The 25748-nt window shown below is 45.5% G+C and overlaps 1 protein-coding gene across 1 annotated transcript in view; it reads right to left on the reverse strand.

The window, feature by feature from the left end:
* The window catches only part of PTPN9 (protein tyrosine phosphatase non-receptor type 9), a 51968-nt gene extending 26425 nt beyond the window's left edge, over window positions 1-25543 (reverse strand). Inside the window, exons 1-2 of the mRNA XM_032799813.2 lie at window positions 25228-25543; window positions 994-1137 (exon numbers count right to left, since the gene is read on the reverse strand). Coding sequence (XP_032655704.1) covers window positions 994-1137; window positions 25228-25359 — 276 coding nt within the window. The 5' untranslated portion in view covers window positions 25360-25543. The remainder of the gene's footprint in view (window positions 1-993; window positions 1138-25227) is intronic.
* Between the last annotated feature and the right edge of the window lie 205 nt (window positions 25544-25748).

Here is a 25748-nt window from a genome sequence, read left to right on the forward strand (position 1 = left end):
AGGATTATGCGGTTGAGGAATCCATAGAGTAGCCATCTGGGATTCTCAGTCTGAGGTTTGTTCAGGTTTCATAGACTGCATAGAGGACACAGGGCCCCTTTTTAATCCAGAATAAAAATGCCACCAATAGAAACCTTTGCCCCAGTAAGGCTCTGGCACTGGTTCTATAGCTGCTTTGGAAAAGGGAGTTGTGAATATCTGCTAACAGCGTCACCTGAAATGGATTAGAACAGATGTGTAGCGAAGTTGTTCAGCGCAGGACTAGAAGGCACTCAAGTACTATGGTGATAAGCATCAGATAATAACCTCTACAGCAGTGGGTCTCACACTTTTGTACTGATGACCCCTTTCACACAGCAAGCTTCTGAGTGCAACCCCCCCGAGTGCAACCCCCCCTTATAAATTAAACACCATTATAAATGCCGGAGGCAAAGCGGGGTTTGAAGTGGAGACTGACAGCTCATGACCTCCTATGTAATCACCTCGCAACCCCCCGAGGGGTCCCAACCCCCAGTTTGAGAATCCCTGCTCTACAGACTCCAATATTGTTCCTCAAAAATGATGGGGAAGAAGGGTGGATTTGGCATGGTCTAGAGCTACCCAGTTCAATAATTCCTAGGACACATTCCTGTAAAAAACTGTGACCAAGCAGTGGAAGACAAGAAGTATCTGAAAGGGAACAAGTTTGGAGGATGGGCAAGTTTAAAACATTGTCTAGTTTTTTTGCTATCATCATCCTGGGCGGGTGGTTTGAATTGATTTTGTGCCTGGGCGACTCACAATGATTTTGCATGGTTGATTTATACACTTGTAGGTTTTTTACCAAAGCAAAAAAAAAAAAAAAAAATCTGAGGAAAAAAAACAGTTTGAGGCCATAACTGTTCCCCTGGAAACGAGAACAGCTGTTGCAATGCATCACATCACTTAACAGCACAGAAGAGCCTGGCCTGACTCCAGCTCCCCCCTTCACCAAGACAGCTCCGGCTCACGTACTCTGTAGGAATGGAACAGCTCGATCGCTCGGAGGACATCAAACTTCCTAGCCATGAGGAACTTGACGGCCACGTTCCAGGAAAGCGGAGACACATTGTACTGCACAGTCCACTTGTTAATCTCCTCCAGGAACTGCTTCGTGGCCTATTTGAAAGGGGGAGAGAGAGAGAGAGACACGCATGGTAAGGCAAGAGGGAAGAGACACATCAGTGTCTGCACACTGAATACCAAGGGATGGAAAATAATCTGGTACAGAAGCTATTCTGAAATTCACTCTAACCCAACTGTGTATCTAAAAGCATTAGATGGATCAGATAAGTAGGTGACACATAGTAAAGCAGAAACAATGAAATGAGAAGCAAAGGAGATGCAAACCACCAGCTCAAAGCAGCCTGCACAAATCAGCAGAGAGAAAGAGATGGGATGATTGGATAGCTGGCAGTGCAGCTGTACAGTATGATGCACCAATCATTGCAGTCTCACTCTTTTCATCAGTCCCAGCAGCCAATGAGAGCAGTGGGAACAAACGAACTCTGGCTGATTAAGCAATAAAAGAACAGGGATCTTTCATTGGCGCATTGTTAGCTACAGCAGCAAGTCACTTTTCTACTTAACATAGGCCTCCAGAGTTTGCATATTGCTTTTCATGGCGGCTTTGAAAGGCATCAGGAAGCCATAAGAGTGCTGGGTCATAGCTATGTGTGGTTAGTTAGACAAGCCTCAGGCTGAATCTGGAAAGCCACTCAGTGCTTTTGGAAACCCCGAAAGCTGGCAAATGCAGAGGACGAGAGATAGAGCTACTAGCCTCCGCACTGCTGGATACCTGCTGAGAACGAACTGTACCACCTCCGGATGATGCAGGTATATTGGAATCCCACCAGCCTTCACCTGACCAGAGTCCTGGCCTTTTACTGTCTCAGCTATGCCTCACTAGAGACACATCCCTCACTTTAGTCCCAGATTCGTCTCCTTCCAACACCAACATCCTGCTCTCTCGCTATTTCCCTGAGTTATTTACATCAACAGTACTGACTCAGATAACGAGGTTGTAGATCAGTTACAGTGAATATTGGTGAAATTCCATGGCCTGTGATACGCAGGAGGTCAGCCTAGGTGATCATAATGGTCTTTTCCGGCCTTGAAATCTATCAATCTATTAAATTTATTCCACATCAAGCAAAAGCATCCTTAGTTACCAGTCCTCTTTGTGTGACTCAGGCAAGGTCTTTGTCCCACATTAGTTATTTATGCAGCACAGTAAGTACATGTATTTCCATACAGTAAATGCCAAACTTGTAAACCTCTACGAAAGCAGGTACAATCCATGACGGAATACACACAGCATGGGATGTGCTAGTGGTTATTGTGGAATAGGCAAAGGTTTGCATGGTTTATGAGACAGAACTTGGTGTGATCTGGCAGGGAGAAGACAAACAGAACAGCTGGAGAGGGGCTGGGGCACAGCACAGATAGCAGGTGATTCCAAAACTCCTCCCCTCCCTGTGGCTTGGCGAGCCCTGGAAGCCACGAGAAGACACTTAGCATGGAAGAAGAGGTGAAGCCAATGCAGAGAGACAAGGAGAAGGGGGGTTCAGTCACAGTAGTAGAGTTTGGGATGGAAGAAGGGTACCAGGGAGGGATGGAGCAGAGGCCAAGGGAGAAGGAGTTGGAGCCATCAGAGTGGAAGGCTGGCGAAAGATGAAATAGCTTGGTGACCACGATGGAAGGGGGCGGGGGGAATGAATTCTGTTGTAGATAAAGAAGCAAAGTGGCTTAGCAAAAGCCTAGCCGTGGGGGCAGAGGAAGGAGGAGTCTCATGGCTTGAATGAGGGGTAGGATGGTGCTTCTGTGAATAAAACAAAGAAATGGAGCAGAGAGGGGATTCTGCGGGAAATACAGGCTCTGGTTTGCATATACCAAGTTGTCTGAGGCAGTAGCAAAACATCCAAGGAGAGAAATTAGACGGACAGGCAGGGTTGCAGGTTCAGGTTTCTGATAGGCTGAGGAGCATGTTCAAAGCAAATGAGCTTTGTTGTGTACCAGCAAGAGGGCTTTCTACGGTGTTTGAAAAGAAACGTCAGAGGTCTTTGCCTTTAAATATGACAGTGAGACAGCTGCTGAGGGGAATTCTCCCAGAGAGAAGAAACTCAGGGTTAAAATCAACCACACCTATGAACCTGATAGTGCCCCTACCCCAGGCATTCCCTCCTGCAAAACCCACCTGGAAAGCTGACAGACAGAGACCACCAAACACTGGCTAGATGCCAGAGCGCTCCGTACAGGAGGGTGGGTGACAAAAGACATGACGGCCACCACCAGCCATGGCTTTAGTAGCTATATCCCCACCTGCTTGAAATACTACGTTAGCTAGGAACCAGTTAGCACCAAACCAGAGGAAAAAAACCTTTAGCAAAGCAAGGATTGAAACAGCAAACATCCAAGTGACCAAGAAGGAAACACGCTGCTGCCTTGGACAACCCAGGCCAGGCGAACAAAGAAGCCCAGGGCAAAGGAAGGAAGAAATTAAACCACAACCAAACATACAGGGCAGTATTCTGCTCTCCACTATACCTAGCATAGCCATAGGACCACACAGGTGTAACCCCAGGAAGGAGCTGGATGAGTGTCAGCTCCGCTGAGCACTCCCTAAGACAGTGGTTTGCTTTTCTAGCCATGATACTTTTTTTGCCAACCTCCTAACGGGATCCTCCAAAGATCCTAGCAGAACAAAATCCCAAATATTCTACTGTGAGAACACGCAAAGGACCTTTTCATCCCCTCTGGGCTGATAATTATTTCAAAAATAAATAACTGATAATTAATCTCTAGACAGAAGAAGCCAAGAACCCTCCGTAGAATGGGATGCATCACCCAGCAAGATATAAAGATGGCTCTGCATAAAATAAACCACGTTTGATTCATTCACACTATTTGCCTTCCTCAAGCTACAGCAGCATTGCCATCGCTCATCATTTAAGTGCGAGGCTCATGGTATTTGGTGCTTTCCTCATAGCCTCAGCACCGGGAGTTGTGTAAATATAGGAGACTCTCAGCTTTCATTAAAAACACGAGATGATTTTTGAGGCTTGGCTAGTCAGCTCTAGTTGTCACCATGGGGGCGATAGGATCTATGGTAACGTTCTCAAGCATCTAAGTGCCATTTTTGCTTATGAAAATTTTACCCTTAGTGAATAGGGCACCAGGGTTGGTGGGATTCAAGACAGTTGAGTTCCCTCCCTGGCTCAGTCAGTGCCCTGCTGTATGACCGTGGGCAAGTATCTTTACCTCTCTCTGCCTCCGTTTATCTCCCCCTCCCTTTGTCTGTTTAGACGGAGGGCTCTTTGGGGACAGGGGCTGTTTCTCAGTAGGTGTTTATACAGCACCTGGCAGGATGGAGCCCCAATCTTGGTTTGGCCTCTATGCCCGATGGTAACAATAATCTCTTTAAACTTAGCTCCTCCTCCGAAACAGCCTTAACTCCAGGGGGCAATTGCCTGACTTTGCCACCTGCTGGCCAGGATGTGATTCTTGGCTCACAGTGTAGGAACATTTCTTTCAGGTTTGGCCTGGACATTGGTCCTTGTGAGAATAACCTGGTCTATAGATGGTGGGATCTTTCTAGATATGATGGATACAAATATGCCACTTGCTCTGCTCCATCCATAGCAATGGCAGCATCAGTCTTGCAATTTCTGCTCTAATTTTTGTACCGTCCCTTTGAATAGAAGGGAGGGTGGCTGCAACTAGCCCAGCTCTATGGGGCATGGATGGTCTATGACAATATGCTTATACTGAGCTAGCACAATGGAGTCCCCATAGTGTTTGCTGCTTCTTGGCAGTCCTGTAACACAAGTAATGATAGCAGCCTTCAAAGAGTGGGAAATAAACTATTTTTCCCAGGGGGAAAAAAACCCAACCCAGTAGGTTCCCCCCTCCCATGTTTTTTTTTTTAATGTGCTTCTACCTCATTCCGAAGCACATCTAGGGACAGAGACAGATTGGAAAGCTTTTAGATAGTAGAAATTTTAGTCAACTTGCAATCTGAGAACTAAAACTTTGATCCTCCGGAGTGACACGGGAAGTGATGAGAACAAAGTTATTGTTTCCAACTAGGCATAACAAGAAAGTCACAGAACTGCCTAGAAGGGAAATGGGTGGAGTCGCTACTGACCGGAGACAGGGCCATGGAGAGTGGATAGAAACAAAAGGAAGACGAGACAACTCAATTTAATGCTGTGTCAATTTTAGATGCCTGGTTCAACCAGCTCAGCATTGACTGAGATGTTCGCAGGGTGCAGAAAGCACACACACACACACTTAACTTGAAGCACATGCATAAGTATTTGTAGGATCTCCGCCTTAGATTTGTTTGAATGATACTTCATAGTAGGCTAGGTTCTGAAAAAGCAAATCAATTGGTAAAAGTGAACAGATATCAACGGGCTGATCCAAAAAGAGAGCAAGGCTGAACTAGTTAGCAGATTGAGAACTTGCTCGTTGTGTTTTGGTTATGGAGCTGCAAGTTTGTGCAGCAGGGGCCCTTTTATGTTTAAGGCTCCCTATGCGTATAGCGTGAGTTCCCCACTTGGGGTTCCTTGGTGTGGTCTTTTTGGGTTGGTGGAAATCTTGCACCAACCTGCAGCTCTTTCATCCACCTCACCAAAGCCCCCATCACACACATCAACTGGGATAAAGCAGTCGCTTTGCAAGGTAGCTGCCAAAGAGATAACCAAAAACTCACATCGTGATGGACTCCAAAGTTTTGATAACACATGTAAACTTACAAATAAACGTTAGGTTAGGATCCCAAAGATAGTTCAAGAAGAGAGGCTCTGAACCAGAAAATCCAAAGTGACACCATTTGTTTCAATGGAATTACTCTGGATTGTCACTGGCATAAATCAGCTAGAATCTAGCCCTCTCTGGGCATCCCCGGCACTGTTTTAAGCCTGGGTCAGCAGATGCAGAGGATTAGCGCTACACTCCTGAGCATAAGCACTTTTCCAGCAGCATGAAAACTGACTAAGAACATGCATTCCTAGTCAGTTTATCTATCCATCCAGCCAATGCAGCTCCAACAGCCAGGAAGTGTAAAACCCATTATAACCACTGGGGGAAACGGTCTTGTTACTTGCAGTATGGAACTCAACACACCCATGAAATACTTTTCTCTATGGGAAAAACTTCTCTTCCCCGTAAAGGGGAAATTAATTGCTTTTTCAATACATGCAAAAAAATAAAAAAAAAAATTAAGCGCCTAAACCATTCTCAGATCATAGAGGTGAACTCACAGCTTATAAATACATTATTAAAGCAAATATTTGTAATTCATTTCCTCCTTCATTTAACTGCCAAGACCCACGTTCAAGATTCTGTTGTTTCCCATGCATGAGATGGTGACAATGCAACCCCCCCTAGTGCTGAGAGATTAAGGGGCTGCTCCTTTTGTGAACTAAGGGGCTAGTGAGGTCATCCACTTTCAAAAGAAAAACACAAGGACTGTTGAACCAGGGTCTTGGCAGGTTGAAATAAATATTTCAGTTTCCTTTTTCCAGTGCCTTTATTTGTACTTTCAACACTACACACGTACTGCGTGAATGATTTCAGGCCAAATTCTGTAATGAGCCATGCACGTACAATTCCCATTAAAGTCAATGGGAGTGGACCACATGTAGCAGAGGACAGAATTCTATTTCTGTTTTTAAGGAAAGTGCCCATCTGATCCCCTGAGTGATCTCAGAATAACTAACTTCAGCTATCAATATTACATGCTATAATGACTCAAAGGATCAGTTAGTAGGAAGGGATTACAGTAGCACCAAGAAACTCCAACTAAGATCAGAGCCTCGTTGTGCAAGGCCCTGTACAGACACATAATAAGAGACAATGCCTGCCCTGAAGAGTTTACAGTCAAAGTATACAAGACAGACAATGGGTGAAACGGAAGCATACAGAAGTGAAGTGATTTGCACCAGGTCACAACCTGCAGAGCCAGAAAAAATGCAGGTCTCCTGACTCTCAATCCAATGCATTATCTGCTGCAGTTGTTCTCAACCAGGGGCACATCAACTCATCTAGATAGTTGCCTAGTTTTACAACAGGCTACATAAAAAGCACTAGCAAAGTCAGTACAAACTAAAAGTTCATACATTGACTTGTTTGTGCTGCTTTATATACTGTACATTGAAATATAAGTACAATATTTATATTCCAAATCAGGGGTGGGCAAACTACGGGTCGGGGGCTGCAGCCGGCCCTTCAGACATTTTAATTTGGCCCTCGAGCTCCCACTAGGGAGCGGACTCTGGGACTTGCCCTGCTCTGCGCAGCTGCTGGAAGCAGCAGCATGTTTCCTCTCCGCCTCCTAACCATAGGGGCAGCCAGGGGGCTCCGCATGCTGCCCTCACCCCAAACGCCACCCCCGCAGCTCCCATTGGCTGGGAACTGTGGCCAATAGTATCTGCAGGGGCAGTGCCTGCGGATGGAACAGCGCGCAGAACCACCTGGCTGCGCCTCCGCATAGGAGCTGGAAGGGGGATATGCCACTGCTTCTAAGAACTGCTTGAAGTAAGCGCTGTCCGGAGCCTGCCCCTGACCCCCTCACACGCCCCAACCCCCTACCACAGCCCTGATCCCCTCCCACCCTCCATACCCTCGGTCCCAGTCCAGAGCACCTTCCTGCACCCCAACCCCTCATCCCTAGACCCACCTTAGAGCCTGCATCCCCAGACAGATCCCTCACCCCCTCCATGCCCGTGCCCCTGTCCCGGCCCGGAGCCCCCTCCCGCACCCTGAACTCCTCATTTCTGGCCCGACCCCAGAGCCCATACCCCAGCCAGAGCCCTCACTCCCTCCCACTCCCGCACCCCAACCCTCCATTTAATGAGCATTCATGGCCCGCCATACAATTTCCATACCCAGATGTGGCCCTCAGGCCAAAAAGTTTGCCCAACCCTGTTCCAATTGATTGATTTTATAATTATATGGTAAAATGAGAAAGGAAGCAATTTTTCACTGATAATGTGCTGTGACACTTCTGTATTTTTATGTCTGATTTTGTAAGCAAGTAGTTTTTAAGTGAGGTGAAACTTGGGGGTACACAGGATAAATCTGACTCCTGAAAGGGGTACAGTAGTCTGGAGATGTTGAGAACCAACCAGTGATCTCCTGGACCTAACTAAAATGAAGTGTTAACCTGAAGTTTTTCTAAAACACCTGTGTCTCACATGGTCTCCAAACTCCTCCTTCTATAGCTTATTGGATTTGCTGTTAAAAGCCTTTGAATTTCTTGCTATGGGCACATAAAAATTCCTGTTAAATGTGTCAGCATGGATCCACCTGTAAATACAAACCTCCCCCAGCCAGCCAAACAGTCCCATATAAACCAAACTACTTTTCGGTTTAGACAAGCTGTGAAGGAGCCATAAGCAACAGCTGGAGGGGCTGGATAGAGGACACTGTGTTTTAAAAACTGGAATTCTTTCTAGCTCCATCTTCACCCTAGGAATCTTTGTACTCCTACGTCTGTTTTAATAACTCATGAGAAGGGAATTGGGTCTCTTGTAGTTTAAGAAATAATTAAAGGTTAATGTTTTCAATTCCCCCTCCATTTTTTTCAAAACAAATGTTATGTATTCCTTTATCATTTTTGTAATGCCGTGTATTTATCAGACTCCACTGTGCAGTCATGTGAAGGTTTTATTCACATAGCAGCATGTGATTTTCTTGTTTTGAAAACTTGATGAGCAAGAGAGAGGAATCACTACTGGTTTTAACACCACTTCATTGCTTAAAAGGTGCACACACAAAGGACACTCAATCCCTCCAACTTCTTTGCTCTAACCCAGAGACCATTTGGCGGGGTGTGTATTAGTCAACTGTTCAGAATTAAATTATGCTCCCTACCCCCTCTCCTCCAACAAACCCCAGTAGAAAGGATACAGCCAAACGAACACAGACAAAGAACTGAAGTCACCCAGCCCGTGACATAAAACAGGAAGAGCAGTTCTGAAATTAAGGAATTTTCCATTATCCCTGGCATTGTGCAAGAGCAACAAACAACAATCAAAAGCAGCTAAGCTTGGCTTTCGAGAAATGCCGCCATCGCAGTAGGAACAGGAAGAATTTGGAAGCTCAAAGCGGCGGTGTAGGATGTCAGGCCGCTCTGGGGAGCCTGCAAGCCCCCAGCAAGGCAGAATGAGTGCAATGATTCAGAGCTAGTCAGCATGAAAAGGTCCTGGTGTTAATGACTTCCTACAGGAGGAAGTGAAGGGCCTGAGTTTATCAGCACTTCACCAGCCATGTGTGACTGGCCTGGGCCTGGGAACCTACTTATGGCTTCACCTCATGATTCCAGCTAAGGGGGCAGGATATTTGCCATGTTCCTTCCATTTGCACCAGCTGCTTTAATATGATGAAGTTTGTTATCTCACCAGCCATCACGGAGCAGCTTTTAAGCTATCCATTAACACCACCATTTCCACAGCTGCATGCTCCCAGCAGGGTCTTGCCTGAGCAAGGATGGTAAGGGAAAGCTCCTCACCAGAGGCAGCAACAGCAGGTGGCAGTGTTTGCATAGACAAAGTGATGATGAATTGCACTCCAGTGGTGCCAATCAAAAGTTGGCTCCCTCCCCACATTGTGCTGGGGGCTGTACAAACAAAGTCGGCAGTGCTTTTAAACACAGTCATGCTCAGAGCCTGGAGCTAGAGCTCCCACTATTGCTATTTCTGGTGGAACTGTGCTGGTGTTAGAGAGGGGGGAATTTCCCACTAGGTATGTAGAGTAGACATGACCATACGGGCTGTAATTAACTAGTTTCTTTGTGCTACATAAATCCCCAGTGTGCAGCCCTACAGCCGAGCCCTCTCTCAGCACTGAACGAAGACTCCAGCAGCGTGAGCTTCCATACAGCAGTTTCCTATCAAAGTCTGCTAGGATTCCAGCAGCGTGAACTTCTCAGAACAGTGCCTGACCAACAGCAGCTACTCCTCCAGCAGTCTGAGCTTTCTTATAAAATGCTATAAGCAATGCCCACCCCAGCCACAGCTTCTGGCAGCATCCTGGCAGGGACCCCTGCGATTCCAGGTTTTAGGAGAGCAGCCTGCATCCTGCCACACTCAATAATCTTTCAGAGAACATGAAGTTATCTCTCCAGGGGATGCCATTTGCAATGGCCATCAAGTGCTAAGACACCCTCTTGCCATCAGTTCTTTTAATGATCCCTGTTCCGATTTCTTTTTTTCCCAAGGGAATTGCAGTGCTTTGTCCTTCCTTCCTGTAAACCCTCTGCTGCCTACAAAATGATCTCAGCTGGTCTCTCTTGTTAAATACACCAGGGACTCAAACAGGTGCTGAAGTGTCACATTCTAATGCAATTATTAACACAGGCACATCCTGTTTCCAGCAGATGGTACTTGTGTTTGGGATACTGAAGGCACCAAAACGCATGAGCAGGAGGAGCAGCAGGGAAGGGGAAAGGGTTGTCTTGGTTCTTATCTCTAGTCACACAGCACATAATACAACTCAGCAGCACAGCCCCTGCCAGCCATGACACCACAACCACAAGAAGAGAGACTGCAGTGTCAGAGCTCCATCAGAGGGCACCTTCATTCCAACACCCACCCCACCCCCCGGCTCTGATGCTTGCTCACGTCAGTTACCTGAAACTGATCACACTCTGGGCTCCAACCAGCAGTGACTTTGATGGAAAATTTGAAGGGGAAAAAACCCTTTTCAGTTATTTCTGAGATCTGGGTGGCGAGGGAAATGACATTTTTTCAGCCATTAGGAGAACAGATGTTTTATGTCCAGCTTACTCAGACTTAAACGAAGTCAATAAATGTACCATTCTTTTGACCTTCCTTTCCATCACTGGGTGAAGAGGGGCACTGGCTTTAAGTGTCATTTCAACCTCCTGAATTCCAGGGGAGCCGGGGGAAGGGGGTGCCCAACCCCTTGCCTAAGGCCTCAGGGCTGCTCTAGTTTATGCTGATTGCAAGCTGCGGCTAGATAGAGTGCAGTGTGCTCATGCTACTCCCCTGCCCTTCCACTCCTTGCTCCCATATAGTGAGCCACTAGGGGAAGGCAGATTAGAGCTATAAGTAGGGCCCTACCAAATTCACGGCCATGAAAAACACGTCACAGACCATGAAATCTGGTCTCCCCCTGTGAAATCTGGTCTTTTATCCTATACAGTACAGATTTCACAGGGGAGACCAGCGTTTCTTATACTGGGGGTCCTGGCACAAAAGGCAGCTGCGGGGAACGGGGGGCAGCAAGGTTATTTTAGGGGGGTCATGGTATTGCCACCCTTATTTCTGCACTGCCTTCAGAGCTGGACAACCAGAGAGTGGCGGCTGTTGGCCAGGCACTCAGCGCCCCACCAGCAGCAGCACAGAAGTAAGAGTGGCGATACCATACCATGACATCCTTATTTCTGTGCTGCTGCTGGCGGCAGCTCTGCCTTCAGAGCTGGGCTCCCAGCCAGCAGCTGCGACTCTCCAGCTGCCCAGCTCTGAAGGCAGTGCCGTCACCACCGGCAGTGCAGAAGTAAGGGCAGCAGTACCGCGAACCGCCCCCCCACCCCACACACACACACAACTCCTTTTTGGATGAGGAGCCCTACAATTACACCACCATGAAATTTCAGATTTAAATAGCTGAAATCATAAGAAATAAAGTCACAGATCCCTGCCCTGAGCATTTTACATTCTATGGGCCCCATTCTTCAGTCCTTCTCCTAGGGAATCCCCACTTGATGTAGAACCATCCTTATAGCTAGGGCCCTACCAAATTCATGGTCCATCTTGGTCAATTTCACAGTCACAGGATTTTAAAAATCTTAAATTTCATGAAGTACCTTAGGCACTTTATGAATAATAAATATTTGTTAAACACACTCAGAAAGAAGTTTCCCAGATCTCCCAGTGAATTGCATCCCTGGAGCGCGTTGTCCGTCAACTCAGATTATAAATTCTGAGCTTGTGTCCTGCTCCAAGTCTCTCACAGAGCAGACCACGTTGTCCAACCCTAAACCACTTGGAAGCAGTTTATCCCTGAATGAAGTATAGGGCTTTGCCTTGGTCTAAGAAAGTTGCTTTGGAAATTAAGATACAAGCAAACTGAAAATGATTTGCTGCGCATGCTCAGCCCAGTGCTTTCCTCACCGAGTCAAACACGTTTACGTGCATCACTCTATGTGACAGCAAAGATATTTGTATGCAAGATCATTTTCCTAGCCCTCTCAACTTGTAACTGACGACTGGTGGCTTGAAACAGTGGCTCTCAACCTTTCCAGATTACTGTACCCCTTTCAAGAGTCTGATGTGTCTTGCATACCCCCAAGTTACACTTCATTTAAAAACTACTTGCTTATAAAAAAAATCAGTGTCAGCACACACTAGTACTGAAAAATTGCTGACTCTCATTTTTACCATATAATTATAAAATAAATTGATTGGGATATAAATATTATACTTATATCTTAGTGTATATGCTAGAGGTGGCCAAACTTACTGACCCTCTGAGACGCATACGATAATCACCAGAAGTTTGAGAGCCAGGTACGCCCGCTGGGGCTCAGGGCCTTAGCCCTGTGGCAGGGTGGGGAGCTCAGGGCTTCTGCCCAGCTGGGAAGGGTGGTCTAGGGGCATCAGCCCCACGGGAGGCACCTGCCAGGGTCCGGGGTTTCAGCTGTGCTCCTGATGAAGCCCCCAGCCCCGGAAGGTGCCTCGTGTGGGGCTGAAGCCCCTAGACCACCCTCTCCAGCTGGGCAGAAGCCTTGAGCTTCCCACACAATTTGGTAGATGGAGAATGGGGGGGTGGGGAGGGAGAGAGTCATGAGGGGCTCCACGTTTTGGCCACCCCGGTATATACAGAAGGATAAACAAGTCACCGTCTGTGTGAAAATTTTAGTTTGTACTGTCTTCGCTAGGGCTTTTTCTGCAGCCTGTGGTAAAACTAGGCAAATATCTAGACGGTTTGATGTACCCTGTGGAAGACCTCTGCATTTGAACTAAGCTACTTTATGCAAGTGTTTATAGGATTGGGACTTTAAACTGTAACATTAGTTGTGTAAGAAAAATCAGATGATACAGCAGTTGTATAAGTCTATCTTGTGATGAATAAGTTACGGGAGTCACAGAACGGCAACACTGGATTTCTGAGAAAACAGTCAGTGGTCTCCATTCCCAGTAGATGGGGCCATCACAACACCACCACCACCATAAATGACAGCCTTCTTGGCTAGCAAACTGGGGAGAACATGGAGTGAATGGACATGGAAAACAAACGATTTTCTCATGGCTAGAGCCAATCCCTCCACATCATGATTGAGGCTAATTGGCAGAGCAATGTGGGGAAAGCTTACATTGGCCTTGTCTCTGCTCTTCAATATCAGAGCTGTGGGTTAAACAGAGGACTTCAGACTTTAGCAAGGCTGGGCTTGGGCAGCACTTGGATGGAAACTTCCACAGGGGGAAAAAGGGAGCCTGGACAGGTGTGTCTATTGCGCACTGAACTGTTTAAGGGCCTCACATAGGGTTGCTACTGACAGCAACACAGGTTTGCCTTTAGCTCAGATAGATACACCTTTCGCTTTTGGACACAGAGGTCCCAGGGAATTTCTTGCTGAAATAGATCCTTAATTAGAAGGAATCTAATTCATTACTCAATGTTTGTGCAGCCTGCTACTTTTCTGTTTTCCCACTGTTCCCATCATCCTTTGCAGTTTGTAGTACATTCCGGCAATAATGAATTTCTCTCCATTTTGATTATAGTTTTCAGATCGCACACACTGCACTTACGGTGCCAATGCACCTTCCAGGATAAAGCCCCTGCTTTCACTCACAGTTCTCCTCAAAGTTCTACCTTTGGGATGAACCTTGCCCTTGCAGTTGATGTTAGGCATAGCTGTGTGCATTTTTCTCTGAGCAAAATTTGTTCTGCCATAGTTTAGTTACAGGAACAAGGCAAGTTTTTAACTCCCATTTTAAAAAATAAATATCTTGAGAACAAGTAAGTTGAAACCAGCTGAACTTTAATGGTGCACAGGCTGGATTTCCCAAGGCACTCAGCATTGGCCTGACATCACCAGGAATTTTTAAATGGACTCTGGCAGCAGAGTTAGGCCAACTCTTGAGCACTTTTGAAAACCCTGCTCTATGTATAGTTAGGCCTTGCTAATAAAAGGCTTCCCACAGTAAACTGGAAGTGATTCAGTATTAAGACCTGGTCTACACTAAAAAGTTACATCAACTCAGCTACATCATTCAGGCATGTGAAAAATCCACACCCTGAGTGACAAAGTTAAGCTAATCTAACCCCTGAAGGAAGCACTAGGTTAGCAGAAGAATTATTCCATCACCTACCTACTGCCTCTCAGGGAGGTGGAACCCCTCCCGTCAGTGTAGGTAGTGTCCACACTGAAACTCTGCAGTTGTGCTGCCATAGCATTTCACATGTAGACAAGCCCTAATTTTCATGCATGCATGTTGCTTCGCAGAACTCAATTTGCATTTTTATCAGTTCAATGGATAAGATCAATGTTTATTTTAAACCATTTTTTCTCCTAATTTATATCTATTTAAATTTTCACAGTTATGGGAAATTATGATGGGGATGGGGTCAGACAATTATTTAATGACAGTCACTAATAAGTTCTCAAACAGCATTTTTCTTATTTTTACCTTTCTGTAAATTTCTATTATCAATGGAAGTATGAACTTGATGTTTACTGACAGACATTCACCAATGCAAATCTAATCTTTCCAAGCCTACACATACACAATGCTGCATCTAGTCTTTTTCTGTATCCACATACCAATGTGGTATAAAACCTGTGGAGCTGCAAGAAAAATGAAATTGTGTGAGAGCAGAGAGTCTTGGAGGTAGATTGGATGCGTGTATTTAAGGGCTTGTCCACAAAGGAAATTTTTCCAGTTAGGCCAGTATAGTTAAACTACAGCGTAACTCCACATCCGAACACTCCGATTCTGAAGTACGAGTTGGTTTCTTCTTTTGTTTTTTGGGCTTAGTTTAAACTGCTTCTAAAGATAAACTGGCAATAGCCACATATGTGCCAGAACAAGAGTGCATATCTGGGGAATTATAGAAATATTACTACAGAGCTTTAAATTCATCTTCACTTTCTATCAGTATAACTTTCCCATGCAGACAATGACGAACAGGCTGCTGGAATTTATGGAGCTGTGCAGTTCTGTTTTGCCCAATTCCATAGTGCTATAGCTATTTTTTATTTTTAAACAAGGGAATTAAATGCAAAATCCCTGTCATTGCTTTAAGTTAGGTAGGTGCTTTTATCAGTCAGGAAATGCAGTTGTTAAGGATAAAGTTAATTCACGAATGCTGTATTGAGAAATCTGGATTACAAGAGAGGCTGTTAATTTAATACCTTAATACAGAGAAGGCCTGATATGCAACCATGCCTTAACTGGGCCTTCCCTTTTTGTGAACGTAATTTTCTGGCACAGTTAAGTCCTATAGGCCGGGAACTTGCCAGTCTCCCATGCACAATCATTTGCAGGGTTGGGGCTGTAGCTACCTCAGCACTGCAGATCAGGTACTTAGATGTCCAAGTGACAGAAATTGTGGCGACAGATAATTATGGTAAAGGTTTAGGCCTGCAGTTATGTGTGGATGCAAATGGTGAAGGCCAGCTTTTGAAAATTTGGTCCATTTCCAAAGACAGATGAGGAAACATTGCTACAAGGACTTTAGCTTTGTGTTTCCTTACTTTTTCGCTGCAAGTTTGCAACCGTAGCATTGCATTAACACGTGTATTTGCATTTCTTTATAGTTAGGGTTTATGAAGCCTATTTGCCCTTAAGGCATCGCTTTCAAGGTCTCATAACTTTCCAAAACACCCACTTTTTAGTGCTTATCCTAAAGGCGAGTACATATTGTGAGGGGGGCGGGGGAGGGAAGGAGGGAGAGAGAGAGGAGAAAACATGTTCTGTTTTTATTTAAAGACAAAAATGTTTCATGTTTTACAATTCAGACATTTACTCCCAAGTGTTACAAACCTCAAATATCCTCACCGTTGATCTAAACTAGCACCTGGGTTACAGTAATATTAAAATCAAAAATAAGAACTAAAACCATAATTTTAAATAAATTATGGACTTCGTCTTCCCTGGAGAGATGAGATATTTGATTAACATTCTCTATTACTCACCTGGAGCAAGTGATCTGTATCATGCGTATGGAGTCTTCTATTATAATTCTGCTACACAACCATATAAAACGCAATAATCCACTTGGCTGCTTGAGACTCAAAACATTCTAATAGAAACAGACGGGATTTTTTAAGAAGTGTAATAATTACTGACATGCTATTCACATGGTGGTAGCTCCCAACGTGGTAGGTGCTGTACAGACCAGAGTGACAGATTTAAATCAAAAGGGTTAAATGAGGATTAAAATGGGTGATTTAAAATCCGCAAGCACAGGAATCCTTGATTTAAAACTGATTTTAATCTTGTTTTGCATTTGTACTTTTTAATTATTTTCCTAAAGAACAGTTCATTCACATTGGTTGGTAACCATTAAAACATGCCAATCTGCAACTAAATACAGCCTTTACACTACATTTGGTGCTTCTTTTTGATAACCAGGAAGATACAAAATAGCCATACGTGTTTATTTAAGCTGTTTAATAGCTTAACTTACATTTATTCAGATTCTTAATTTTTATTATGTTACACAACAGTGACTGATGCATTTCTTATTTACTAGATTATTAATTTTTGTACTTGTGATTTATGTCAAACTGCATTTGGATGGAAATTTGAATTAAACTCAAAATGCACAAAACCAGCATTTTTAAATCAATTTTTTATTAATGACAATTATCTCAATTATATTGCAATATGACAAAATATGAATTTATCAAAAGATGTTTTGCATTTAAAACTAACTGATTTATTAAACAAAGGAAGTGTTCACTAACCTGTAGTTAGTGAATTGAACTTACTGTTTCGGGTTACCACGTCCGTCAAGATTTTAGAACTATTAGATCTTATCCTCTTACACCTCATTTTTATTCACAGCTTAGAAGAAAACATGCTTTCTTACTTTATTGGCTCCCAATTGCTATCTCAACTTTGAATGAACTAGTCATTGAACGGAAATAGCTGAATAAACCTAAATGAAGAAAATATTCTTTCTGCATCTACAGAAGAGGCTACCGATGTCAAAAGCTGGTTTAGCCTTTTAGCAAACTCTGGTTCCAGGTGCTTGGCCAATGATTTCCACGTTCAGAAGGTTTGACTTTCTTTAAAATTCTGGCAGCAAACATAGACTGCTTGAATTTTGTTAGTATAATCTATTAAAATAACTTAAATTAAAGTAAGTTTAGGCCTTAACATAGGTTGTCATAAATTTTAAATGTTTATTTTTTTAAGAAAAAGATGTATTTAATTTAGATCCTAAAAAAAAAAAAGTTTTCGTTTTTTTTTTTAAATTGATTTTGATCTAGATAGAGTCCCTGCCCCAGCAAATAGACAATCAGAGGAAAGATGTTCCAGTGGTCAGGGTTCTAGCCTGGGCCACGGAAGATCTGGATTCAATTCCCTGCACTGATACAGACTGCTTGTGTTACCCTGGGAAGTCACTTAGTCTCTTTGTGCCTCAATTTCCCATCTCACAAGTGTTACATTAAAGATTGTGAGGCACTCCCATATTATGGTGATGAGGGTCCATGTATCTAAGACAGACAGAATTAATTGCTGGAGCAACAGGATAGGCAGAGAGGTCTCAGTAGTGACCAGCACTCACATATACTGCAAGCTCGTCTTCCTTCCCTTCTTCCCCCGACCCTGCCATGACTAATCTACTGCCAGCTTCGCTTCAAATTAGCTAATTTCTTGTATCCATCAGAGCAGATGCAAAGTTTGGGGACTGGGGATGGCGGCAGAAATTTGAATAATAAGAGGGTAGGGGCTTTGCAGACATGCTTGGAAAGAACATTCCAGTGCATTCTCTTTTCAGCAGCAGATTAAATCCAAAACATGTTTATGTTGACATTTTAATGGCACATGAATCAGGGAATCCAAAATTGAAGTGTAAGTAGTACTTGTAACTGTACCTCTTTTTTTACACATTGCAGTAGAGTCTGACGTTACAAGGCCATAAATCAGACTCACATGATAGTCAAACAGTATGACAGAAGATAAATCATTTTTCCCTACACTGTTCCTCCAAAAAAAAAAAAAAACCATGTAAATAGAGTGAACACACTTCTGGGGTACAACATAGCAACTCTTCAATGGTATGCTTATGACTGCGTGTTCGTTTAGAACAGGAAGTGAACAACAAATCCTACTGAAATTCCAGGAGTTATTTAGGTCAACAGAATGTAATTAGTCAGTTTCGCCAGACCACTACAGTTAACTTCCCTACTCTTGTGAAAGGTACCCCAAGATCTCCAGTGACCACAAGCTGTCAGGTTTTAACTCTCACCTGGGAAGTGACGCATCCAGAAGCACAATGCCAAGCTAGATCACTGGTTCGGAAATGACTCAGAGGGAAGAATACCACCTTAATCAACAACACTTTAGACAGCACTTGGATATTTCTTAAGATGTCTCACCCAAGTGCTAACTAAACACAGCTGACCCTGTTTAGCTGGTGAGATATGGCAGGCTTATAGCACAAGATGATATGCCTGCAGGTGTGTTCTTTTATGTAGAAATTGCCTCTCACCTAGATTTTTTAAAAGGACACCATTATCTTCAAATCTAATCAATTTCTAAATAGGAGGTAAAGTCATTTCAGGTCTCCCCAATTCACCTGACCTGCCCTCAGTTCTCCTGTCAACTGTCGTGGTTGCAGTTTGTTTTAATATTAGCCAAGGGTAGGATTTTCAAAGGGCTCACAGCAGTGGTCTAACTGCTCCACTCTGCAGTGATAAAACTCCCAGGCAGGTCACCGGGAGCAGAGTGAGGACAACACTGAATGCTCCAGAAAATTCCTTTCTAAGAGTTTGTCTTTTCCTATTGCTGTGTGAAATACCCACACAAACAAACAGGAAAACTGACCCTACAGGGAAACAATAAAAAACGTACTATGGACCAAAGTGCTCAAATTCATGAGGTAAACAAAAGACAGAGGGGGAAAAAAAAAAAAAAAAAAAAAAAAGATTCTTGTTGCTAAACTCTTTCAATCAGCATCATTTTGGACCCCCATCTTGCAAAGATTTATTCACATGCTTCACTTTAAGCACTGTGAGTAGTCCCATTGAACTCAATTGGGATTACTTACATACTTAAAATTAAGCACGTGCTTAAGTCTTTGCAGGATCGGGGCCTTAAGCATTACTCCTAGTAGTAGGTAACATTTGCAGAAAGAATCTGATTTGTTAAGTTGACAATTTTTCTTTAAGTGAAAGTGTCCACAGAATTTTTTAACCACATAAAAGGCATGCAGTGATTATGTCGGAAGTCCCACGTTTGTTGCAAGAGGGTGGAATTAAAAAAGTATCGATAACTCTCCAAATGTTGCACTTCCTGACATACATGCTATTGAATGTTGCAGCCCTGGCCCATTAGCCCACCATTTTCAGAGATGGAGTATCCAGTGACATCAAGAAATCCTCACTACCTTCTCAACAAAAAGTTGTGAGATCATTTTTATTCCATACAAATTACATCAGGATATAATGGATTTAGCACTTCTGATCCATCCACAGTACATTAGTGGACAAGACCTCAGAGATCTCCAGTCCTTACTGACTGAACAATTCTTTGCAAGTACCTCGTTTTCCAGTGTGCCATGTCACCCCATTTGACCACAGGGGCCATTTCTTTTTCAGAGAAAAGAGCAAAGAATATTTTATCTCCACATACTGATTCACGCACCCAGAATAGAAGCAACACTGGGCAAGAACTAAAAGCTGGCATTGGTCAGATAAACAGTTCCTATTGCTTGCTTTAGGTGACATGGAAGACCAACGAGAGGTTGAAGGAGGAAATCCGGAGATCAAAATGGTAATGTGTATTTATGTGAAGGCAGGCAGGGAGAATGGGGTGCAATGACAGCACTACCCAGCATTTCTACTGTAGCCTAAACAGCATCCACAGATGACTGCACAGACATTAGAGAATCATAGAACCGTAGGGCTGGAAGGAACTTTGAATGGTCACGTAGTCCAGTCCCCTACACGCATGGCAAGACTAAGTATTATCTAGACCACCCCTGACTGTTGTGTAAACTGCTCTTAAAAATAAACAAGCACACTGGATTTTTAGCATAAAATCTTTTAGACACACTATCAAGGTCAAAACTGGAAGAATTTATTTTTCCATCAGAAGAACTGTTAGTTCTTTTCCCCTACAGGCCTCTGCTTGGATTTTTGAGCTATGACTATTGAATTTGCTCCTGCTTCCTCAGTGCAACATTAGTAAACAAAAGTTTTGGATGTCTCCCTGGTGTTACCTATCAGCTCTGTGTTCTTGGGGAACCAAAGCACAGTGTCCAGCCTGCCTGACTCATGAAAGACCTTCCCCTCCACCCCCACACCCTGCAGCCTGTGCTTGAACCAAAGCTGATCAGAAGAAAGACTTACAAAAAGCAACGAAAACGTAGTGGGAGACGCACCTAAACCCCTCCAAACAAGGACGACAGGATTAAGGAAACACCCCTCGCCTCATTTGCATCGAAGATGGGGCAAGGAGGCATCTCTATTAGCATACAGAATGGAGAACAGAGATTCCAAGGCAAGAACCACACTGAACTCTGGGCTCAGAAAAGCAGGGAAGCACTGCATGATGGGGGATCTCTGCTCCAGATGTTAATGAAACCACATCTGCACACACCAGCTCAGTAGTTATCAGACCAATTCTAGTAATAAATCCTTTATTAGTATCCAAAATACTGAAGCTCCCTAATTGTATTGTGAGCTCCCTGGAAGGAACACCGCCCACAGCCAGGAATGATCAGCTCCCATTGTCTAGCCTGAACAAAACAACTTTGGTATATTCCTTTGAGCCATCAGTTTACACATAAACAAATCTAGTGTTCTCCCTTGAACCATTGTTTTTTCCTTACAAAAACCCCTACCCACACTCAAGTAAGTGTTCTGATGGCTGGATCCAACATCTGCATCAGTTCCATTGGGACTTCATCTTCTCCTGACTGATCATGCTGGGGGCTCTGCCTGTCTCCAGCACTCCAGACCCTCTGTTACCACTATTACCTGGGAACCCTGATCGATTCAAGCTACAGAGTGGTGAGAACCCAACCCTCTCTCTAGGTACAGCCTTCTGATCCTGACTTGTGTGATCAGTTATAGTTTTCTAAACCTGACTTTTATAATAAAATTTAAGTTAGATTTACTATTATAACTGTTTTGTTTGTTTGGCTCCCCTTGTATGGTTATTACCTGGCAATAAATAAGTTTCATGGTTAAGGTGGTAGCTTCTCTCTCTCTCCCCTCCTCTTGGATGTCTTTTGGTTCCCCATTCACTCTGCAGCAACGCTCCTCACACCTAAGCTAAAGATCCCTGCAGCACCCAAAAATCCTGTGGGGGTTTGCTTATCAAGTGGGTTATGACCAGAACAAGTGTAACGTGAAAGTGGGGATGGGGACATGCTGAACCTGGGACATATGAGGGTGGCAGATTGAAAGTGCTGCTCCATCGAGCCTCCTCAGGTGTACTCTATTCCAGTGCGGCGCCCATGGCATAGGAGGGTGACAGCTTGGAGGTGCTGTTCGAACCAGCTTGGGTCAGCTTGGAAGTGCTAATTAGTTTGGTCCTCTCAGGGAGAAGGGTGTGTGTGTGCGCACGCCCATCTGATTCTGGGGCTAGAAGAACCCAGCCCTGGGGAACCTAGGTCCTGCAGGATAGCTCCACTGGGAGAGACTTGCAGCAGGGAGATGTAAAGCTCTGTATGAGAACACAAGTGACACAAGCGGTACATTGATAGAAGTACAGAACCTCTCACCTCCACAGAAGAGTAATCCTAATAAATGAGCGTATCCCAAAGCAACAGGCAAATCTGGTATCTTTGGACAGATTGGGATAAAGGAGTTTACCTGTGATTCTCAGTGCAAACCAGGTTTTCTCCACAACACTAGAGTTTGATGTTAACAAAAAGAAATCTACATCAGGTTTCATGTGAAGCCTTGATTTACACAGGATCGATGTCTACTTCAGTTTCTTTACCAATAATAACCCAAGAATCATCTTGATTTGTAGAGCACTTCATGATATTTTAAGAAAATATGAAGTTTAGACAGATGATGAACCAGCCAGGAACTCAGAGACAGTGGAGGAGTAAGACATGATGGTAATTAACCATTGGCACAATTTACCAAGGGTCAGGGTGGATTCTCCATCACTGACCATTTTTAAAATTAAGACTGGATGTTTTTTCTGAAAGATATACTCTTCTCGGATTTATTTTGGGGGAGTTATCTGGCCTGTATTATACACAAGCTCAGATTAGATGATCTCTTCTGGCCTTAAAATCATGAATCTATGGACAAAAGATTTGCCATATCAGATTGGAACACCAGTCTTTCAAGTCTGGCACCCTGTCTCAGGAGGCACTAATTAAGGATTCAGAAGATGACCAAAAAAGCAATGCCCTGGATGAGTTGTGCAATGATGTGACAAGGGGAATTAATTCTTACCTGACCGCAGCAGGAACAACCTGCATGGGATCTGATTAACCTCACTTTAGATTTCATTACTATAAAATCTCTCACGTGACTTATAAGGAGCGAGAAAGTTGTGGTGAGTGCACATGGCTAGGAGCTAGGAAATGTGGAGTTCCAGTTCCAGCTCTTATACGGATTCCTGCGGCCTTGAGCCAAGTCACTCAAACCAACTGTGGCTCAGTTTTCTTAGCTGTAAACGGTGATTACAATTCCTACTTCACAGTGGTGGTCTGAGGATTGCTTTATATTTTCAAAGTGTCTTTAATAAAACAAAGTATATCTTTAAAAAAAAGAAATCCAGGCCCCCTTTCCCCACTGTTTAAAACCTAGCTATCGTGTTTTACTCTGATCTCATACAGAAGCCAGTTGCTGAGGCTGACTTCATGTTGTAATGACCAGCGGTACCATAATGAATGTCCACAAAGACCCATGCCCTTGACTTCAATGGGGCTCTCAGCATAGTGGGTTTACCTGCCTGCCTGCAGCTCACTACAAGTACAGGGCACCAGGCTTTCTTTCCACTAAAACCAGAACCTGGCAGAACCCTGGATTTTATACAGCTCCAAACGTAGCATATCTGATCTATACATCTACGATGGAAGCTGCATTTCCCTTCCACCACTCCCAGGAATAGAGATATTTCCTTGACTGGATTGAGGACCACTCTGGACTGCGCAGAGGACACTGATCTAAGCTTGGGCAGAAAAAGAAGCTGTTGTGAGTCCACAACGGTAGCAGCTAAGAGTGGGAACAATGAGGTGAGGAAGGGGGGTGAAGACAGCTGGGTATGGGAAGCAGAGAGAGCCAGGTGCAGCAGGCAGAAGCTGTGGACATAGAAGTGTTAAAGATACAGACTATAAGAGTTCTCATCTTTAAAGAGCACAGGAGCATGGGAAAATCAGCTGGCGTGAATCAGCAGCACAACCCATACCCACCAGTTTTCCCCACCTTCCCCCCATAACCTGGATGAGGTTAACACTCCCCCATAAAATTCACAGCACAGTCCCTATATTTGTAAGTATGCAACATCCTCCTGCAGTGACGCAACCCAGTGACAGGAAGATACAAACGTCACGGGGAGGAATGGGGCGTGGTAAGCATAAAATCTTAAATCCAGCTTTGGAGAGAGTGAAGTGAAGAGGGCAAAACAGGAAAAGGGGGTGGTCCCAGTTTAAAATGGGTGAGGTAATAATCCCAGTCATCCCCTCATACCACTGCCACAGCGCATTTGCTTAGGGGTGGAAGGATGGGGAGGAGGACAGCACATCACAAATATGCAGTAAGGCTCCCAGCACACCTGGCGAGGTAGACAGCCCCATTTTACACTGGGGGAAGCTGAGGCACAAAGACACAGCCACTCCCTCCCAAGGTCACACTGAGGCAGGTCCAGGAAGAAACGCCAGCTTCCCTGAGCACAAACTGCCTTGCAGGATCTCTCGGGAGCTGACGAGACAGGAGGCAGATCCTACTGAGCAGCAGCCCCTGGAGCAGCTGGGGACACGGCCTGGGGGAGGGTTGAGACTTTTCTCGCCCGCCCGCCCCACTCCCTAAAACATTACGGGAAGGAAGAGGAGGAGGGAGGTGGGAACTTCTCCGCACAATTTTCAGTTTTATGTCCCCGCCCCCACTCAAAAGAATAAAAGGGGCTGGGATGATTTTGGGGGTGGGGGTATAAAAGGGGCACAGATTGGAGACCCCAGGAACACCCCGGGCCTGCCCTCCTCCGCCGTGTGCGACACTGAGGCCCCCACATCTAGCTGGGGATTGAGCCCTGCTACAGCAGCCCCTGGTGGGGGGCTGGACCCCCCTCGCCCTCCTACACACCCCATGCACCACGGCGGACCTGGGGGGCTACCGGGGAATTGCGGGTGGTCCCGATTGTTTTTGCTTTTCGGACCCCTGGGCGGCGGCTGCCACCGGAACAAGGGGTCTCCCCCCCAACTCCTCCCCCCGCGCTGCTCGTCCAGGGGCGGGGCGGCGCCCCCTGCGGGGAGCCCTATGGGGGGGGGGCGCTGGGGGTCCCCATGGGACCCAGCCGCCAGGCCGAGGACTAGGCCGCGGCTCCCTCAGCCCATCCCCGCCCCCGCCCCCCCTGGAGCCCCCGGCCCCAAATAGGGTGATCTCCCCATTGCTTCCCATGGAGGGGACAATAGCCCTAGGGGAGAGAGCCCCGGGGCCGTCAGAGGGTAACCAGCCGCCCAGGAGGGAGGGAGAGACCAGGCTATGGGGTCCCCCCCACCACGACCCTTTCCCAATCGGAGGGGCTGGGGAGCCCCCCCCCCAGTTCAAGACGGGGGGGGAATAAAGGGGACGTAGCGAACGTGGGGGGCATCGGGGCACTGATCCAGCCCCCTCGAGACACCAGTCCCCAGTCCCCTGCCCCCGCAACCACCCCCATCGCCAGAGAGCTCAGAGGGAGGGATGGGGAGCAGTATGTGCCCCCCACTTTCCTGCTTCCACAAGCCCCCGTCCCCCCGGAGCCCTCAGTTCGGACCTGCGCGCGCCCCCCGCTCGCCCTGCTTTAGGGCGCCCGGTGTACGGTACGGCTTTACCTGCTCCTCCTCCGGGCTCAGCTCTGCGGCCATCCTGCTGCCGCAGCTCCGCCTGCTTGCAAACTGCTGAGGAGGCGGCGGCGGCGGCGGCTGCTGCTTCTTCGGAGTTTTTAAGCCAGGGCTTTCAAACATCGACCAGACTGACTCAAAACCAGCAAACCGGCCCCTTTTCCCCCAGCCAACAACCCGGAGGGAGGCAGCTGGCTGGCCTCTCTCCCTCCCAGCCAGGGGCCCCTCAAGCACTCCGCTCAACTGGGGACGCTGCTCCTGAGCTCCCAGGCAGCACCCATTAGTCTCTCTTGCAGATTAGCTGCACACTTGGAGGGGGAAAGGTTAATGCAGTGATCCCTTCCCCCGAAAAGCTGATGCAACTTGAAAGAAAAAAATAAATTAAAGTTCAGTTTTGTCTCCCCTTAAATTGCAACGATTCTTTTGGTTTCTTTGCAAACGTTGGGCTCTTTTAGTTCTTCCTCGGTTTCATTACAGCTTTTGGAGGTTACAGAAAATTGCACACACAAAAG

The sequence above is a fragment of the Chelonoidis abingdonii genome, chromosome 9 (assembly GCF_003597395.2).
Source record: "Chelonoidis abingdonii isolate Lonesome George chromosome 9, CheloAbing_2.0, whole genome shotgun sequence".
Classification (NCBI taxonomy): domain Eukaryota; kingdom Metazoa; phylum Chordata; order Testudines; family Testudinidae; genus Chelonoidis; species Chelonoidis abingdonii.